The 20606-nt window shown below is 37.3% G+C and overlaps 1 protein-coding gene across 1 annotated transcript; it reads right to left on the reverse strand.

The window, feature by feature from the left end:
• Window positions 1-452: 452 nt before the first annotated feature.
• LOC104598522 (uncharacterized) lies at window positions 453-18414 on the reverse strand. The gene is made up of 2 exons (XM_010260634.3): window positions 17549-18414; window positions 453-2344 (listed from the first exon to the last, which is right to left on the reverse strand). The coding sequence occupies exons 1-2, from the start codon at window positions 18284-18286 to the stop codon at window positions 710-712; spliced, it is 2373 nt and encodes a 790-aa protein (XP_010258936.1). The 5' UTR covers window positions 18287-18414; the 3' UTR covers window positions 453-709.
• Window positions 18415-20606: the final 2192 nt, after the last annotated feature.

Raw genomic sequence — 20606 nt, forward strand, 5'->3', positions numbered from 1 at the left:
CAGGAATGTAGTGATTCAGTTCCTGATTTCAAGAACTAAATCTACTCTTCATATAATCATATCCAATGGTTTCAACCGTTGCTCCATTCTAGAAGATAATATTCTCTTCCAAGTTCCAACTTTGAATGCCATGAGCAAAACAAAAAAGAAAACCCATAACAATATGAATTCACCATCCACATTTGGCAGAGCGAGTTTTTTTTTTTTCACTCTAACCTTGTAATTGTAAGCTAACAAAGTAACAATAGATGGGTACACAGTCAAAGAGTTGCCCCTTTTTTTTGATAGATAATCAAAGATTTGCTCTAAACCCACATTATACGTAACACAAAAAAAGTAACAATAGCTCCTAGCCTCCAACCATTGACTTGCGTTACTTCTTACGCGGGCTTCCTGGTTCAAAAGGATAACAAAAAAATACACCAGTAGGATATCAAGCAACCAAACCTGACTAAACAAAATATCAAGTATGAACGCTATTAATCCCCTCAAAACGCCTTGATCGCTTGAATGTCCCAAAACAAATGAGGTTAGAAGATGATTTTAAGGATACATCATCCAAGGCAATGTTATATAGAACCATCCATCGAAAACAAAGAAAAACAGTTCCTAAAAAGCAAATATGACCATAAGCCATGCACCAATATTCAACGTTTAAGTCCATCCCTGACATGACTGGTCATTGGGTCTTACAATCACCTCGACTACTTCATGGTTGTGAATCCTCGCATGTATTTGGTTGAGGCAACCCCATATCAGACACAGGACCAGAATCGTCCTTCACTGAAGGAGTTTGGTTACCCCTTGTATCACCATTACCTGATGCCGGCACAACCAAGTTATCCAGGGAAGAGCCAACCTCCATTCCCCCTGATTCTGGAATTTTCTCAGATATGGCTTCCACCATATGGCCTTGTTGGTTTCCCATCTCGACTACAACAGACTGTCGCTTTTTAGATTCAACGGCAACAGCAATCTCGTTTCCTGATTCCAATGTAACATCTGTTACTTGAGACTCCAATGGTTGAACTTGGGGTTGTGAACTTGCTGCAGCCGCCTGTTGAGCTTGAGGAGGCCTATAAGCAGCCTGCTGTGGAAGGAAGACATGAGGGCTGTAGAAGGCTTGTTGATGTCCTTGTGTGATGACAAAAGTTGAATGAGCACTGGGACTGGGAGGGTAAAGAGCCTGAAGTCCTACAGGTCCAAACATTGCCTGATGACCTTGGAACCGTTTAAGCTTAGATAGGTGCTTTTTACCAGCCAAATGACAGTCAAAAACAGTCTGTGTGTCACACTTGACATTGCACAAGTCACAGATTAAGGGGACCACCTCTTTTGGTTTGGGAGGCTCAACCGGCTTCCTTGGCCCTTCAGAAGTCCTCGTGCGCTTACCTCCTCGACCCCCTCCTCTCATCTTGCGTTTGATACCACGCCTACGAGAATCAAATCGACCAAACCTCTGCCTCTTTCCAGGTGCTTCAGCCCTTTCAACATCAGCAGTCCCAGGTTGTTCTACCGAACTATTTTGCTGCTCAATTTCTATCTTGTTTTCATTACTAGGAGCTTCAGTAGGCAAATTTTCTGCAATAGGTGGTTTGCTCTCCCCTGCTCCCTGGACATTCTCAGGCTGTCCTTCCTGGACATTGTCAGGCCCTGCCTCAAGGACATTCTCAGACTGCACTCCCTCAACATGCTCTGCTTGAATGCCCTGCATATTGTCAGCCTGCAAACCCTCAACATTCTCAGGTTGTGCCCCCTGGATATTTTCAGGCTGCATCCCCTGGACATTGTCAGGCTGGATCTCCTGCACACTAGCAGGCTGCACCATACTCTCAGACTTCAATGCAGGCAGAGGTTTTTGCTCGACCTGTATTGCAGGCAAAGGTTTTTTGGCATTCTTTAACTCTTCAATTCTCTGCAAGTTCTTCTTATGGCGCTTTCCATTCTTGTGCTGCTCAAGGATATCTAAACTGGTGCAGTCAACCCTACAAAGCTCACACCATGCAATTTGAGGGGGACGTCGGTTTGGAGCTGACTGTCCTGGTACTGGAGCTGATACTGGAGGTTGAGCTGGAACTGATTGCAGCTGCCGTTCAGCTTGTAGTGCCTCTCCTTGTACATCAGCTTCTCCTTGTGCCAGTGCTGCAGGTTCCTGGCCTGATGCTGATGATGATGCAGCATGTTGTTGAAAGCGTCTACCACCCTTCCCCATGCGTCCCCTCCCGCGGAAATGGTGACCTGATCCATCTGCTCGAGGTTGACGTTGGCCAAAGTTACCTCTACCACCACCTCTGAATGACCCGCCACCTCTTCTACCACCACCCCTGTATGCTGATCTCCCAACCTGCAGAACAGCTCTCAATGGGTTCTTAAAGACCAGAATAGAGAACAGCATGATTGCCAAAGTGATTATATTCTTAGGAAAGGGAGCAAGCATTTTATAAAGAAGAAACATAGCACATACAATGTAGCAGGCAAGAAGTAAAGCATAATGGAATGCATGCAATACCGACAAGAGAGAAAGTATTAAAGCATACAGAAACAAGTGCACAATTTTTGAGTCACAACACGGGAAAAAACAAGAGGGCAAAAGAAAAACAAGAATGACTCGAGGCAAAAAGCAATTAATTTGCAAAATCCCAATACAAAAGAAAAAGTTGGAACCATATAGCCTCTGCTTTAGCCCAAAGTTAACAGTCACACAGAACTATCTATTGTTGATCCTGAAATATATGATCAAGGAACTTGAAAGAAGGTATATAAACCTATAATGTTCTCTTTGTGTAAACCATATTTTGTTAGAACAGCACAATCCTTCAAAAAACTTCTTGATCTGGTGCCTACAGCATGAAACGGACCAGATCCGAGGGATCTATGTACATCTGGTCAGCTCTGAATGGACAAACCTCTAAATAGGTCTGTCATGATCTAGGTTGGAAATGAATAACCAGACCAACACTTATTTGGTTTGCTCCTTTGGATTTTATCTGAGTTGGGTTTAAGGTAAAACACATGAATTGGATCCAAAATCTAGTCCCCATTTAATTCAGATATACTCTATTACATTTACATCCAACTAAGTAAGTAATTGGTAGGTTGGATTGGATGCAGGTTGAAGAGTAACACACCCATTAATTACCCATTTACAAAGCTCAGACATAGGTCCAACCAACCCAATCCACCAACTTCAATATATTTAAATTTAAAATCCCAAGGGGAAGGAGAGAGACAGAGGTAGGGAGGGGGAGGTAGAGAGAGAGAGAGAGAGAGCTGATAGTGAGATGAAATTGTGAAAGACATCAGTAGACTCAGTACATGCTACATAAATTCACAAGCATCTCAAATGGCATCAGTAGCCTGTCCTATGAATACGGTTTACACAACCCAATCCAACCCATTTCAATTGACTATTGACTCACCCATTTCCATCCCGCTGTGTAATGGGTGGGTTAGGGTGGATTAAATGGGTTGGTCATAAATTGTCACCCCTACCTGGAGCATATGGTGTTCAGTATGGCCCACACCATTCAGTCTTACATGGACTCTCCTAAATGGATGAAGTGAACAACTGTGTCAAACACACGTTCAGTTCCAGTACTCCATGGATTCTTGAGCATGCTACATAAATTCACAAGCATCTCAAATGGCATCAGTAGCCTGTCCTATGAATACGGTTTACACAACCCAATCCAACCCATTTCAATTGACTATTGACTCACCCATTTCCATCCCGCTGTGTAATGGGTGGGTTAGGGTGGATTAAATGGGTTGGTCATAAATTGTCACCCCTACCTGGAGCATATGGTGTTCAGTATGGCCCACACCATTCAGTCTTACATGGACTCTCCTAAATGGATGAAGTGAACAACTGTGTCAAACACACGTTCAGTTCCAGTACTCCATGGATTCTTGAGGAGACAGTTCTACATGTGATTTTCCTTTCTCCTTGCTCATTTGACATAGTTGAGCATATAACAAACATAATGAGTTACATTGTATGGGGATTGGACTGTTAAGTCAGTGAAAAAGAATGTAAAAGAGCAAGGTGAAATGACTTAACATAATGTAACGATAAGGTTTTGTTCTGTTTTCTTGAGATGTCACTACAACTTCTAGCTGCTGTATTAGTTCCTCCATTACAAATTATTCACAATGCAATTTTATAATTATTTAGAATGCAGGTTTTCTATTGCACATCAATTAAATGATTATTGCTTTTGATGATTCCAAAAGAATATATGAAATAACTAATAGAAACATTCTCTCAGTTTGAAAAACTCTATGGCATGCAGTTCAAAGCAGTGCTGCACAGACTCTCCTAAGTGGATGTAAGTGTCTGTGATAGACATGGAGGTGCAACTTGGGAACCTGGGTGGGTTGGGTTCGGTTGAAGGTCAACCCAGCCCAACCCTAAGACATAAACTTCAAGCTCAAGCCTGACCAACCCGATGTCAACCCGAATTTACCAACCAGACCCAGCCCGAGCTTAACCTAACACAACTTGGTCTAGGTTCGAGCTCGATTTGATCAGGCCTGGGCAGGTTGCCGTGCTTGAAAAAATCTATGATTATATTTTTGTACACCCATTTTTTGTTGGGCTTTAGAGCCCAACTTAGAAGTAGGATGGATTAAAAATAAACATAAATTTTCAGGAAAATTCAATAACTTTAGTCCCTAGAGCTGAGGGAACCCCAGTTGCTACAAGGTACTTTAACTTGGTCAAATTTTCAGGAAAATAAAGTTTGATCCAAGTTGGATAGGTTTCTGTTCTCCATTGACTGGGAAGAGTTGTGGGGAAACCTAGCCTTGAAAGCCCTCCCTAGGGTAGCCTCTAACCATTGTCCTCTGAGTCTAAAGCAGGAGAATCCTCCAAGAGGCCCCTACAGCCTTTAGATTTAAAAATATGTGGTTGGACGTCCCAAATTTTTTGAACAAAATAAAAGAGTGGTTGAGGGAAGATGGAATCTATGATAGGAATAAAGGGGTGAGAAAACTCAGTTTTGTTAAAGGTCTTGATGTCTGTTTGTTGGGTCCATTGGTTGTGTCTCTTTTTCGGGTGATATCTTATCACCTTCCTGTTATCATTCTTTTTCCTTTTTAATGAATTTTTATTTTTATCCTTCAAAAAAAAGATTCACAAAGAAATTGAAGAATTTGAAAAAAAAAAGAATTAATGAGTGGAATAGAGAAGAGTTTGGAAGATTAGAAGAATTAAAAGATGAAGTTGCAAAAAGGATTGAGGAACTAGACCAAAAGGACCCAAAGAGAATGTGGCTTGGAGAAAAGATCAGAGAGATGGAATTTGAAAGAAATCTCTTGGAGGTAAAAATTAAGGTGTAAATGGTTGTTAGAAGGGGATGGAAACTCTTAAGTTCTTTCACTCTTTAGCAAATGGGAGAACAGGCAAAAACTTGATCTCTAGCATTGAGACTGAAGGTAAACTGAAAAGTGATTTGCGGATCATTTTAAATCAATCTTTGCCTCCATGGAAGAAAAGAATAGGGGAATTGAATTCGAATAGAGTGCTAGAAACAAATGCTGCCCTCTTAGAAAAAGCTTTCAATATGGAAGAGGTCCATGAAGCAATCTTCTCTATTGACAAGTCAAAAGCTCTAGGACCTGATGGTTTCTCGATGGCTTTCTATCAGGATTGTTGGGAAATCATAAAAGATGACTTAATGGATGTCTTTATTGAGTTCCACCAAAAAGGGGAAAGTTCACCAATGGCAAATGCAACCTTCCTAGCCCTAGTACCAAAGAAGAAAGAGGCTAAAACACCCAAGGATAGACCTATAAGCCTTGTGGGTGGCCTTGATAAGATCATTGCGAAAGCAGGGAGGGAAAGGCCTAATCTATAAGTTGGATTTGAAATAAGCATATGATATGGACTGGTCTCTCATATCGTGTCTTCTGGAGAAAATTGGTCTAAGAGAAAGATGGAGGAAGTGGATCAATAGTTGTGTTAGCTCAGCACACTTCTCAATACATACTAAATGGAGTGGCAAAGGACTTCTTTCCAACTAAAAGAGGGCTAAGGCAAGGAGATCATTTGGCTAGTTCCCTAGTTTTATATACCATTCAACATGTATATATATTGAAAAAATAACAATTCTCTTTATTAAGGACATTAAATTTCCTTTAAAAATGTGGCAAATCATCACATCTAAAAGATAAAAATCTTTTACATATATTAATTTCATTATTTTAAAAAATAATACTACTATAATAAGTATTTAATAGAGCGATATCATATCAAATAGTAGCTAAAGAAGGTTATTACCTTCATATGATAAATATTCAATATAGAAAGTAAAATAGAAAAACAAGGATGGAATTTCTGCTTTATTTTAATGAGAGAATAGAAAAAAAAGAACCACTTTATACTTCTATTCTTTCCTCTTTCATTTTTTTCTTTCTTTCTTTTTCTCTCCTCAAAACCCTTTGATCTTTTAAATTTCAATAGTAAAACATTACAACAAAGTATAAATGATATATATAGCAAATAATAAAATGTATTACTACACATATTAATAATTTCTTCAAAAAGAAAATCACTACACATATTAATAAGCGCCTAGATACCTAGGTGACTAGGTGCCCCAATGTCGCTCAGAATCACGCCTTGAAAACTATAAGAGGCTATATTGTCCAGTCTTTGGAAGAAACACTAGGATGTGAGCATAGCTGTCAAGGTGACGCCTAGGTGACAAGGTGCCCTTTGAGGCTCGCCTCGCCTAATCGCCAAGCAGTTTTGTACTATGTATTGTAAAATACTTTTTTATTCTTTACTTTTTGACATTATAATTATAAAATAGGCACTATTAAACTAAAATATTCATTAATGTGTTTATATTACTAATTTGTTTTTATTATTTTCTTATTTGTTAGGACTTAATCAATACAAACATTGCTAAATGCTGTATTGAACCCTCAAAGACTTTAAAACCTGAACCAATAAGTAAGGAAGAACTTAAAATTTTGTCTAATCAACACATTTTCTATACTTTAACATGAACTCTATACTTTTCTTATGAAAATTATGAATAATTATTAAGGAAATATGGCTATGGTACCTAGGGAACTACCCTAGGATCTATGTTTTCTATATAAAAAAATCCATCGCCTAGGCAGCACCCCCCTAACGCCCAGCCTCGCCTTGGCGCCTTGAAAACTATGGATGTGAGGTGAAATCATGGCCCCTAGAATACCTTGGTATGCCTTTTGGGGCGAGGGAATCCGAAGTCTAAGACCTTCTGTAAACCAATTGTAGAAAGATTCACCAAAAAGCTTAGAGAAACTACATCTCCATGGAGGAAGAATTACTTTGATTAGGTCCACCTCAGCAAACTTGCTCACCTACTTCCTTTCCACCTTTAGGATCCTAGCTCAAATAGCTAGGCAGCTAGAAAAGTTAATAAGGAACTTCTTGTGAGAACCAGGAAAGGAAAAAAGACTATTTGGTAAAATAGGAACTAGTATATAAACCCAAGGAGCAAGGTGGACTAGGCATTGGAAATGTGTTGAAGAGAAATACAGCTCTTCTAGGCAAATGGCTATGGAGGTTTCCTCATGAGGAAGCATTCATGGTGTAGCGGACAATGGTCGGGATGCAAAACTAGCTTCAAATGTAGCTTCTTCAAATCCCCTTAGAAAGCAGCCATTGAGGTATTGCTTATTTTTCTAAGGTGTTGTGAGCAAAGCCCGCTGAGATACCCCTGCATCCCAACCAGCTTCAAATGTAGCCACCACCTCATGCCTTAATCTCTCTTTCCAATGGCCACCTTCAAAACCACTTACCTAGAAGAGCTTCATTCTTCCCAGCTATCTATCATAGCCCTAGCCCCCCTTCTTTTTTAATCAACTCACCACTTCCCAACTTATCAAATGATCCTTTTTTCCTTCCCCTAGCTCCCATAAGAAGTCCCTCATCAATTTTTCAATTCTCTTAGCTTCCATGGTAGGTATCCTAAAGACCGACAGAAAGTAGATTGGCAAGTGTAGCTTTGATTAAAGTTACTCCCCCCCCCCCCGGAAAAAAAAAATTGAAATATAGTTCCTCCTCCAAGCCGCCAGTCTTTTTTCAAACATTTCCACCATGGGGTTCCAAAACCTACTTTCCTTTGGGTTGGCACCTAGGGGAAGTCCTAGATAGGTCAAATGCCACTCAGAATAGGTGCAATCTAAGCAAGCAGCAATAGTCTCCAATACCCCCCTCATCCAAGTTTAGTCCAACCACACAACTCTTCTCAAAGTTGATTTTCAAATTAGAGGCACTCTCAAAGAGGATTATCAAATTCTTCAAATTTCTCACTTTCACCAAGTCGCAATCCTCACAAAAGATGATAATATCGTCTGCAAACTGAAGGTGGGTTACCGGAATTCTATTTCTACCAATTCTCCAGCCTCTTATTAACCCAACCCTATTTGCTTTTGATAAGAGTCTACTAAAAGCATTTAAGCATCAACAACCAAGGTGAATAAGAAGGGGGATAGTGGGTCACCTTGTCTTAGACCCCTACATGTTGGGAAGAAGCCACTGGCTACCCCATTGACTGGAATAGAATAATGATAGGAAGAAAGGCATCCCTTAATCCATTTGCACCATCTGTCCCCAAAACCACACTTCCTGAGCACCTCTAACAAAATCCTCCAATCCACAAGATCATAGGCCTTTTCTTTCTTTTTTTTTATAAATGTAAGTCATACATCATAGGCCTTTTTGAGATCCAATTTACAAACGAAGCCTTGATTACCTGATATTCGCCTCTCCTCCACACATTCATTTGCTATTAAAATTTGATTAATTATTTGTCTCCCTTGAACAAAAGCACACCTTGGGCTTGGATGATGATTGATGGGAGCACCTTTTTGATCCTCAATGGCAACACCTTAACCAGAATCTTGTAAATTCTAGTCACCAAGTTGATAAGTCTTAAGTCTTTTGGATGAATGGTCTCTTTCTTCTTTGGAACCAGGGCTAGAAAAGTAGTATGAACTCCTCGACTTATTATCAAACTTTCCTCAAACTCTCTAAAGACCTCAAGCAAGTCTTCATTAATTATATTCCAACAATCTTGAAAGAAAGCCACATTAAAGCCACCTGGCCTTGGTGCATTAGATCTATCCGTAGAGAAGACAGCATGTCTAATTGTAAACTTGGTCCCTCTCTAATTGTGGCAACAAAAAACGTAATTTGAACAACCCCTTCTATAATATTTTATATCAATCATATTAAAGGAAAATAAGTGTGATAAACAAGAATTGTTTTTATTGACAATTGATTTAAAGCCAACCCAAAAAATAAAATTATTTTCCCATTTAGTGGTAGGTCAATAGTTTAACCTTTCAAGTCCAATGTATCAACCCTTGATCATAATTAAATAATAATAATTTTTAAAAAAGATTAAAAAACACCAACAAATTATGAATACAAGTAGTTTGTAGAAAACATTTGGGAACATCTCTAATATTTTATATAACTCATATAAAGAAAAACAAGTATGACAAACAAGAATTTTTTTATTGATGATGGAAATGAAAAGACAATTTAAAACCAATCCAAAAGGTAAATTGTTTTCCTATTTGATCATAAGTTAATAGTTCAACCTTTCAAGTTAGATATGTCAATCCTTGATGTCACAATTAATACTAAAATTTTATAAAAAAGGATAAAATTACAAAGTAAAATACAAAATTTAAAATCAATTGAAGAATAGAATTGTTTTCTTATTTGATGTTGGGTCAATAATTCAACCTTTTGGGTCAAATGGTTAAACCCTTGATGTCATAATTAAATAAGAAAATTAAAAAAAAAAGACAAGCCCACAAGGAAGTTACAAAAAAATAAGTGTACAAAATAAATCAACATTTGGACACATCTCTAATATCATATATTCATCGTATTAAGCAAAGAAATGTATGATAAATGAGAATTACTTTTATACACATAGAAATATAAAAAAAAAATGGAAACATATTACTACTACCATCATCTAAAATTGCCACGTGCATAACATTGCACATTTGCCAGTAGCTTAAAACATCCACAACCAAGGTGAACAAAAAGGATGACAGTGAATCTCCTTGTCTAAGGCCCCCTTTTGTAGGAAAGAAGTCTCTAGCTACCCCATTCACAAACATAGAGTAATGACAAGTTGATATACACCCCTTAAACCATTTACACCACCTCCTCACCAAAACCCCAGATTCTCATTGCTTCCAAAAGGAACTCCCAACCCACCGTGTTGTAAGCCTACCCTAGATCTAGGTTACAAATTAGGCATTTTCCCCTTTCCTTTTTCTAAAGTCCGCGCATTCATTTTTTTTATCAGCAAAGTCCGCACATTCATTAACGATAAGGATTTAATCAATGACTTGTCTTCCATGCACAAAGGCTCCTTGATCTATGAGATTAGAGAGGGGAGAACCGTCTTAATCCTCAAAGCCAAGACCTTAGCTATGATTTATACATGCTACCCACCAAGCTGATAGGTCTAAACTCTCTTGGGTGAGAAGCATCCACCTTTTTACAGATTAGGGCTAAGAAAGTGGCATTAGCACCCAACTTAATTTTGAGTATGGGTCTGCTGACCACAACACATTGCTGGCCATGCCCATCCAGCCACACACCAATGTTCCATATGTGCGGCTGGATGGGCATGGCCAACAATGTGTTGTGCTCAGCAGATCCGAACTCATTAATTTTACCCCTCTCAAAAAAATCCTAAAAGACCCCCATTTAATCATCACCTAGAACATCCCAAAATTCCTGAAAGAAAGCCATTGAGAAATCATCTAGACTTGGAGCTTTTGATCTTTCCATGAAACCATTACTAATTAGCAAAGATAAAGGTGCATACCTTTTTAATTGGCATTTAATATTAGAATTTGAGTATATATATATATATGGACTACATAATAGTTAATACTTTTCAACAAATCGGCATGTCCTTGTTTTTTCATCTTGTCAAGTCAAACTTCTAGACACATGTCAAATTCTGATTCATGTGCCTATGTCTACTATCCATGCAACACCAGTTCAAAGATAAATTCATATAAAGGCATTTTCATCCAAAGCTATGGTTCACATTTTAGCCAGACTTGATTTAGGGAGAGCAAATGAAGGTATAATGGCTTTTTTAATTGAACTAGTGAACCCAAGGAAAAGTGTGGTTTTCGCTAGCATGGGATCCACTTCGCCACATGGTGCAAACTTTGTTACAAAGTACATCCATTCTAACAATGTACATTAAGAAGACAAAATACGACGAATCAAGGTCAAACTGTTTGTGCATTTCAGTTTTAAATGGTTAACCATAAAATATGCTTTCAGAAGCTTGAGAGACCACTCGATAAGGATGAAGTGGCTGAACAGAATGATTTATTACTTTGTCCTTTAATGACTAGAAGACAAAGCAAGTCATTCAGTTCAGCCACTTGATCTACTTATCAAACAGCCTGAGTTTTCCCAAGTTTTACTCAACTCAAATGATTCAGGTAAGCTAGAAATGCCTAAACCATTTTGTAAAATTGCCACATAATATGAATACAAAGACTGGCAATAGCTTACATTTGTTCTATACCCAACAACCAATTCTTTTTTAATTACAAGTCCAAAATTGGATAATTATTATGTGTTTCACAATAACTAAAATTAACTAGTTTGAGCGATAAAGTCAATTTGCTCAAGCAAATTTTAGAAGCAAATGAGTTGACTCAAGGAACCGAGTTAAAACTGCTTAGCTCCACCCGCAACCATGGAAGTCATCAAAAAGTAACTTTTGACAAGTTCCAGAAAAATTTAACCACAAATATCATAGGCAAACCTATAGTGGGCATTAGACAATAATAAAACTGAAAGAATTCATACCTAGTTTTGTGAAGAATATCACGCCAACAAGAATCCAATTTGAAGATGAGGAATCCAATGATGATCAATTAAGATTTGTTCTCCTGTGTCAACTTTTCCTAGTGGCAAATAACATAGTTTAGCATTTCTAATATCCTAAAGATGTTTTCAATCTATAAATGTCAAGTGGAGTTCGGCCAACAAATACTTAAACACATAAAAAGGTAAACATCAAGACATTGAGTTGCTTTACTCAAAAGCAATGGATTCTCAACTCCCATGTCTCCAAATAATCATTTTGAGAAACATGTTTAAAGATCTCCAAATATAGAATCCATGCACTGCAACACCAAGTCTATGCTCATTTTAAATGTATACTCGATATGGACAAGATAGTCCTCCAAAGAGGAATCCTTCTAACGTTTTTTCTCAGGTAAGTATCACTGAATCAATGAAGAAGGCTGTATGTGTCCTACTACTTCCTAAATGTTAGCTTGTTGGTATAAAGATCACTGCAAATTATTCAATTCAGAATCACGATTGTAATGTTTATTCACAATATCAAGCCAGAGAATTTCATTGAGTCAACATGATCTGGCCAGTTATGCACGTACTCGACCAAATCAATGATAGACTTATTACTTCAGAAGAGTTCTCACTTCTCACTTATTGAACCAATACAGAATTAGATATTAGAAGGCTGATCTCCAAATGGTGAACTCATAGTTTGCAAACTCACCAAATTCACTATAAGAGCATCTAAGTCAAGCTCAGCATCATATCCAAACCCAAATACCCAAATCCAAATATCAACAACCAAGTAAACAACAGAACCACCTTGATAATGCATTATACCATGCAAGTTATAAGATAAACTAAATCAAATCCAAATTTGAAAAGCTAAGTGTCACATCAAATTTTAATTACCACAAAAGATACTATGTTGTTAAGTTTTTGTTGAGTATCTCAGCCAGCAAGTATCTTCACCCCATTCATAACTAATAAAAATGAGTTAGGATTGGGGACTATCTCATAAGAAATCCAATAATATGTATATTATAAATTATAAATAAATTAAAAAAAAAAGGAGAAGGCCAAATTTGGATTAATCATGGTCAGTGCATGAAAAGAGACTTGACTATTTAGGCCCCATTAGTTAAGAAATAGAAAAAGAAAGCCATTTTCCCCTCTTCCTTCACCAAAACTTCCTGGAAATCACATTGCGTACAAAGATAAATATAATTTGTTAGAAAAAAAAATGATGCAATAATGACTGAAGACACTTTCCAAAAAAAATAATGAATGAAGACAAACACATGCAACCAAGCATAGACAATTTGTGCTCAAGGCACTTCCCCCTTTTGATTGGTTGTTCAAGGCACTTCTTTATACAAATTAGGAACATTATAAATTTCATTTTAGTTTTGCAAAGATTACTAAACCTAGTTCTGTGTCAAAGACCCAAATGTTGATGGTGTGTTGATCATAACAAATAACAAATCTAGTTCTGTGGAGAGTGCCATTACTTTTAGAAAACAAAGTACAACTTGATTTCTTTGTACATCACATGTACTTCTGGTAAAAAAAAAAAAAAACATGTAATATAGTTCCCCTTCCCATATGATCTAAATTAATCAAAATTTGGGAAGCCCAACATCTAGAAAGTTGATGCTTCTACCTATTGAGTTATGAGTTTGCAAACTATAAGCAGAATTGCTAGGAGAATCACTTCCTTCTAAATCTCTCCAACAAGTGAGAAGGGGGGAAAGGAACACAGACAAGTAGAAGTATAAATGAAACCCAAGTATTTCACACAAAACATCACATAGGTTGCTACCTTCCCGAGAATCTCATACAACCCACTGTTTGAAAGAAGTCGAGTTGTGTTTTCAAAGTATATAAGCATATTTGAAAGCACGTCCCGATACCCAATGATGTGTTTTGAAACATTGATTCCCTTGAACAGTGTTAGATTCTCACATGTCCCTTAACCTATTTGATGTTTGGACACTATACCCTCCCTCTTATTAATGAATAAGCGGTATGATATAGTGAAAAGAAATACTTATCCTCCGCAACTTGTACCATCCATATGATAAAACCAAGCATTAAGGGAAAGCTATCCAATTAACAAAAGAGAACTGCCCCTTATTGCTCTTAGGTTTGCAAGATATGATTCCATGGAATTCCTTCAAGAGAGGAAAAGAAAATAACCAACCAGTATTTCTCCACCAAACACCCTCAGCACGTCCATCTCCATCCAGAAGATTTGGCCGGTATGAAGTTACAAGATGATTTACTGCTCCAGAAGAACAGTCAATACATAAGATCCTTGACATAAGCTCACCTAAAGTCCAAAAAGAGAATAAACACCTTCTTCAATAATAAAGACCCTTTACAGAATGATCTCTAAAATAGATCCCACATGAAAGAAGAGTAGAAGACAATGTGATTTACACTCGAAATGCCCACAGGTTAGACCCTGTGTGGAATGAAGCAAAATGGTATATATTTGATCTTTTAGATATACATAAAAAGTGTAGCGCACCTTAACTGTCATGCACAACATATCTTAAAGTAGATGAAGCCCCATAGTCCAGGAGCATGGAAAACACGGAAGTGGCTCCACATGGAAAAAAGAATTAGCTGCAACTAAATCAAAATGATAAAATTAAACCCAACAACGTTGAGTAAACAAAAATGTTCCCACACGGAGCTAGGCAAAAAAAGGATATCACTTCATTCAGAACAACACATCAAAAATGGATGGGATGCTAAGATTCTAAGAGCTCTATAATACCCATCATATGATGCATAAATATTCATATGCATCAAATAGCATGTCACTGGTAGCAAATGTCACATTCCTCCAGTAAACAAGATTAGAGGACCCAATTTGCACTTCATTTTAAGCAATTACTATTGGGTACTGTGACCATGCTCACACTGCTAATGTACATCTGGATCTGGAGAATAATTGGACAGTGCTCAGTGTCTAACACAAATCAATCCTAGCAGTCCAATTACACTCCCCAAATAAAACAAAGCAGGGTAATATCAATTTGGAGGAGTACAAAATATCTGGCCAATGACACAAGGCTTGTTTAATCTCCAACAGCTGCAGAAATCTTATGATTGGACACAGTGTATCTCCTCCAGGGAAACAAACAACTTCAGGTCATAGCAACATATGGCATCCACCAATGGATGTAGAGAACCCAAGACAGAAACTAACCAAGTGGGGTTCACATGAGTGGATGACTTGGGCCATATACTGAATCCCAAGAAGGGAATTTAACAGCCTGAATGTGAGTACACAAAAACGAATACTCAGAATTATCATTATCAGAAGGATGGATTTACTCTAACTTAATATTAGGGTTTAATCAGAAATGCAATTGAAAGACCAATCAAAATCCATACCAACTCACACAGAAAAACACAACCAACCCAACAACAGATACGGCAGAATGCTTCTTTTGGCAAAGCCAAGCACAAGGGCTTTGTTCTTCACGACCATAGGCATCAAGTTTTCAACCCCTTACCTATTAAAGGAAAAAAAAAGAGAAGGAAAAATGGAGGAAAGCATCTCATAGATGCCCTTGATTGGAACTTCATTAGAGTATTAGCACAACACGCTTCACTCTTATGAGGACAACAGAAGTACCAGAGTCTATAAAATTTCCAACTATACAGTTCCTGATTCATATGGGAAATAAACTCTGGCTAATACGCTGTGGATAAATGCCATGCATAGTATAATAGGCTATATAGGAAGAATCATGAATCAGGGCCAATAGGATTAATTGTCTAGGTACCCATAACAAGCCAGGTGTCCCATATCCAACATAATCAGGACCCACCACTAGATAGATCCCATCTAAGTGATTGCCAATTTCCATAAGCAGCAATGTTTGATGACTTTTAACTATTAACATTTTCCAGCAGCTAAGGCAGTTGCTCAAGTGAGTACACGGTTAAAATCATGAATTCAAGCTCATTTTGGCCCAGTCAATACTTAGATGGGATCCATTTAGTGGTAGGACACGTTCCTCTGAATGAGGACACATGCATCAAATGTATTATGTAGCCTCAGATACAGGATAATGTCAAACATAAATATACACAACTGACGCTGTTGCATGCAACAAAGTGCATCAAGTATTGACCTTGTGCACTCAAATCAATTTATCAGAGTAATGACCCACATAACATGATATACTGTTAGCTTCATATCAAAGCCATGGGGACAAGATAATGGCAAATTAGACAATAAGAGACAAAATTCCAACCAGGAAAATCTTAAAACATAACTCCTCAGGTATGTAAATATATCTGGATTTTCAACCAAAGATATCTGCTTGATATATTCAGGAACATATGGATCCCCAAGTGAATAACTTAAACAAAGAGACAACAAATTCATGGATATTTTCCATTCTACCTAACTTAAAAAGCTGAACAGACATCAGCACAAAACATGCCAGCAGTCAGATAAACTAAATTCTAGACTACAAGCATGTTCTCCATTTTTCATTTTCTTTCCTCTTGGACATCTCTTGATAAAATCCAACAACTTCTCACTCTCACACTCTCACAGATGCTTCACCAAAGCACCTACAGCGGCCATGGTAACAGAAAAAGGACATGTCAAATAACATTTATATGTGTTTGAACATAGATGATATACAGGCCAGATAACAGAACAAAATGGTAACAGTAAGACTCCCACTTCAGTTGGATTGGTTCAAAAGGCTGGCTTACACATGCCATGGCATTTCAACTATTTGAACAATCAAAAAGTGCAACCCTAGTAAAACACAAGCTCAAACATGTTGAGAGCAGGATCCAGTTCAGCCATTACCAAATGTTGATCCCAACTATCCAATTCCAGAGTTTTGGCCTCAGGAAGTTGAACTAGATAAGGAACTAAGATTTGGCATTTTCTTGCACATGATGGCTACTTTCAGACTTGAACCTACATTCTGACATTTGTCAGCCTAAGTTCTTGCCATTACACCAAGCAATGGCCCTGATTGCAGTATCCATGGTTTAAAATATCCATCCAGGGTTCGACTATGATATGGGAAAACAACTGAACAATAATCTGAAATCACAGACGTGGTAGCAAATAAGGTGTTATGTATCAAAATTCATGGGTGGGTTTTGATTGGCCAAAACTCTTTCCATATCATATCTTTTCTGCATCATAGATTTTCCCATCCATAAATTTCCTAATATTTCTACATCGTATTTCCATTCCATGGGTACCAACACAAATGGATGCATACCTCGAAAGGCCAAATGATAAAATCAACAATGAACAATGATAAAGAAGATACCCTAAACAAACCCCATTTATCATTTATTTCCTTTAATCATAATTTCATACCGGTACAGCCTTCCCCTTCAGAAGTACAATGAGCAGATTTTACAATTGAAGAGAAGCCCTCTGCCCCTATCAATTTCCAACCCGACATGAACAGAACAAATTTTCCCAAAGAAACATTATACAAATAACAAATTAGAAGGAACATATTAGTCTATAATTCTCCTAAACTAAGCCACTGCATATGCTTGAGATCCAATTTAATAGAACTTAACTTATCGATAAGAATGAAGAATAAAAATAATGGAAACCCTAATTGTAGGAGGACGTGAATATCAATTACAGTAATACAATTAACAGAACATCCATACCGGTGGGCGCATCGGAAAAGGTCCATGTGGTCCATAAGGCATAGACCCGGGCGGCGGCATGTGTCCATAGCCTCCATTCTTCGTGTGCCACTGCCGTTCTTGCAACCCTGCCATAGCTCTCTCCGCAGCATCCATCGTTCCTGCAAAGTGCGTCAATTGCGACAATGCAGCGACCGCCGCCGCGGCCGCAGGGTTCAGCCCGGGTGGAACTGGATAGGACGAATTTGCAGCCTGCTGCTGCTCCCCAACGCCTTGCGGATAATAAGCATTCTGTTGCTGCTGAACATGCGCTTGCACTTGCCCTTGCGATTGCCCGTGAACTTGTCCTTGTTGCTGCCCTTGAGCCGCTGCCGCGGCAGCAGCGGCAGCCAATAGTTGGGAAGCTTCAGCTGGGATCGAAATGCCGGGAGGTTGGATCGGTGTGGAGTCCGCCTGCGCCGCTGACGGTTGTGGTTGTTGTTGTTGTTGCGGTTGCTGATAGGCGTTAGCGTAATCCGGATGATAGTAAGCATAGTGTTGCTGTTGCTGATAATGGTGGTAAGGGTAGTAGGCCTGGGTTGATTGATCGTAAGCTTGGGTTTGAGACGGATCGTAGTAGTCCTGCTGTTGTTGTTGAATTTGCTGCTGCTGCTGCTGTTGCTGTTGTTCTTGTTGCTGTTGAAGCTGGTGCTGTTGAAGCTGTTGATGGAATTGTTGGAGCTGTTGCTGTTGAGCTTCTGTGAGAGCGGAAAGATCCATGGTTCCTATCTTCTCCTCCCCCGGGAAAGAGCGCGTAGGGTTTTCTTTTTTGGTTCCTTCCCTCTCTTCAGGAAAAAAGGGAACGGGCGTTAATCCTAGGGGATTGGGGGGACCAGACAATAACACCCAAGTGAGCGATCTGATTACGCCGTGCGCCATTTCTACCGTTACGTGTCCTGGGCCCCGTGGGACTGGCCCCTGGCCTCGGGCTAGGGCAGCAACTTGGGTCGGGCCAATCCCAACCCCGTCTGCATTGAAATGTGAAGTCGGGTTTATTTCCATTAGAAGCTTTGGGTTGTAGTTAGGGAAATTGTCTAAAATTCATCATAAATTTTCAACATTTTTCTTAAATTCATCACAATTTTTCAAATTGTCTAAAACTCATCTTAGTAAGTTTTTATTTTCTAAAAATCACATTCCATTAGTACACCATTAACGTTTCTTATTAGAGGTGTCCATGTCAGTATAAATAACAATTTTTATGACTAAATTATCCTTAAATGGCGAGTTAGAGGAAAAATGGTATTTTCAATTTTTTTTGCATTTTTAGTGTTTTGTTATAATTTCCTATTTTTTTTTTACATTTTCTATTTTCTATAATCTATAAATTTTCCTGTATTTTTTGTTATTTATCTGTAATTTCTATATCTTTCTATTATTTTCGGTGTTTTCTACAATTTTTATTTTCTAATTTTGTTTTTTAATTTCTATAATTTGAAAATAATTTTTTATTTTGTTTGCAATTTCTATAATATTTTATATTTTTGTAATTTCTATGTTTTTATGTATTTTATATTTGAAAATATTTTTTGAAATTTTTTCCTTTTCTCATGTCTAAATTTTAAAATGGTAATATATTAACACTCGTTAATTTATTTTGTATATATTTTATATTTTCCTGTGAAGGTTAAAATGGTAATATATTAACACTTGTTAGTTTGTTTAGCCTCAAGTTAGTGATATGGTGAGTTTTAGACATTTTGAAAGTTGTAGTGAATTTAAGAGAAATGTTGAATACTCATGGTGAGTTTTAGACAATTTCCCTTTAATTAATTCTTTAATCAACCGAACCAAACCCAACCTAATGGGCTTCTAGAAAATAAGAAAAAAAAAAGGTAAATTACCAATTTCTCTCATGAAGTTCCTAGTTGTCACTAAAACCTCCCCTAAAGCTTGATAATTGCAATCACATCCCCTCAACTTTTTTACATGGTTTGCAAATAGGCTCCCTCTAATATAATCTTTTAAATAGAGGTATGAAAATGTTTAAAATACCCATGTAGTTACTTTTGACAACAAATATTTACTTTACAGTTTTTATCTTCATATGAACCACTTCTCCAAACCCTTCCAATCTTTTTTTTTAATTGATTTATTTTTTCAAATCATCCCTACGTATCAATCACTCAAACGTAAAGCTTCAACTTTAAATTCATTTTCTTGTTTTTTTTTCCATATAAACCAGCCCCAATAGTAATTGCATGGGTATTTTCAACATTTTTTCATGACTCTTGCTAGAGAATTTTAATAGAAAAAAAAAATAGCGCGCTTATACTCTAATGGGTGCTCAATGTTCAATAGATCAAACCATGGGACTTAAAAAATTGATGTAGTATCACCGTTAGAAACCTAGAAACCAAAACCAAAATGGAATCGATCGGTTATATGGATTTGGTTTCTGACTGATTTGGCACTTCAGTTTTTCAATTTTTTTATTTTTCATATATGTTATAAATAAATATACAAATATATAATATAACTACTAGAAATGTATGTAATATATTGTATTATAAACAATATGTAATATATTATACATTATAAATATATTATATATATAACGAGATTATAAAATACAACTAGACTCTCTAAGATCTAATTTAGTAAAACAGTTAAATTAATTTGAAAAAAAAATACAATTAAATTGAAAATACCATACTAAAATTTAAAAAACAAATTATAGTGAAATTGGAAAACATTACAAATAACTTAGAAGTTACAATTAAAATTAAAAATCTCAAATTTTACAATAGTCTCATAAAATTGCTTAAATTCGTAGTTCTACTTTCTTCTTCATCTTGTGATACATTGGACGATGTATTATGTCCTCCTTTATCTTTTAACCTATCTTCCGCATCCAACCAATCTTTTAAACAAATACACATCTTAAATGTTTCATGTGTCATTTAATTTTTCTTTTCACCCATCCCATTTTTTCTTACACTAAAACAATATTTCGATGTTATTGTAGGAACTAGGGGTTAGTATATCATGTGTTTTAGCAACACACAATATACTTATTTTCACGTGCTTTCCATTAGGC

Source organism: Nelumbo nucifera, chromosome 6 (assembly GCF_055504915.1).
Source record: "Nelumbo nucifera cultivar China Antique chromosome 6, China Antique-T2T, whole genome shotgun sequence".
Classification (NCBI taxonomy): Eukaryota; Viridiplantae; Streptophyta; class Magnoliopsida; order Proteales; family Nelumbonaceae; genus Nelumbo; species Nelumbo nucifera.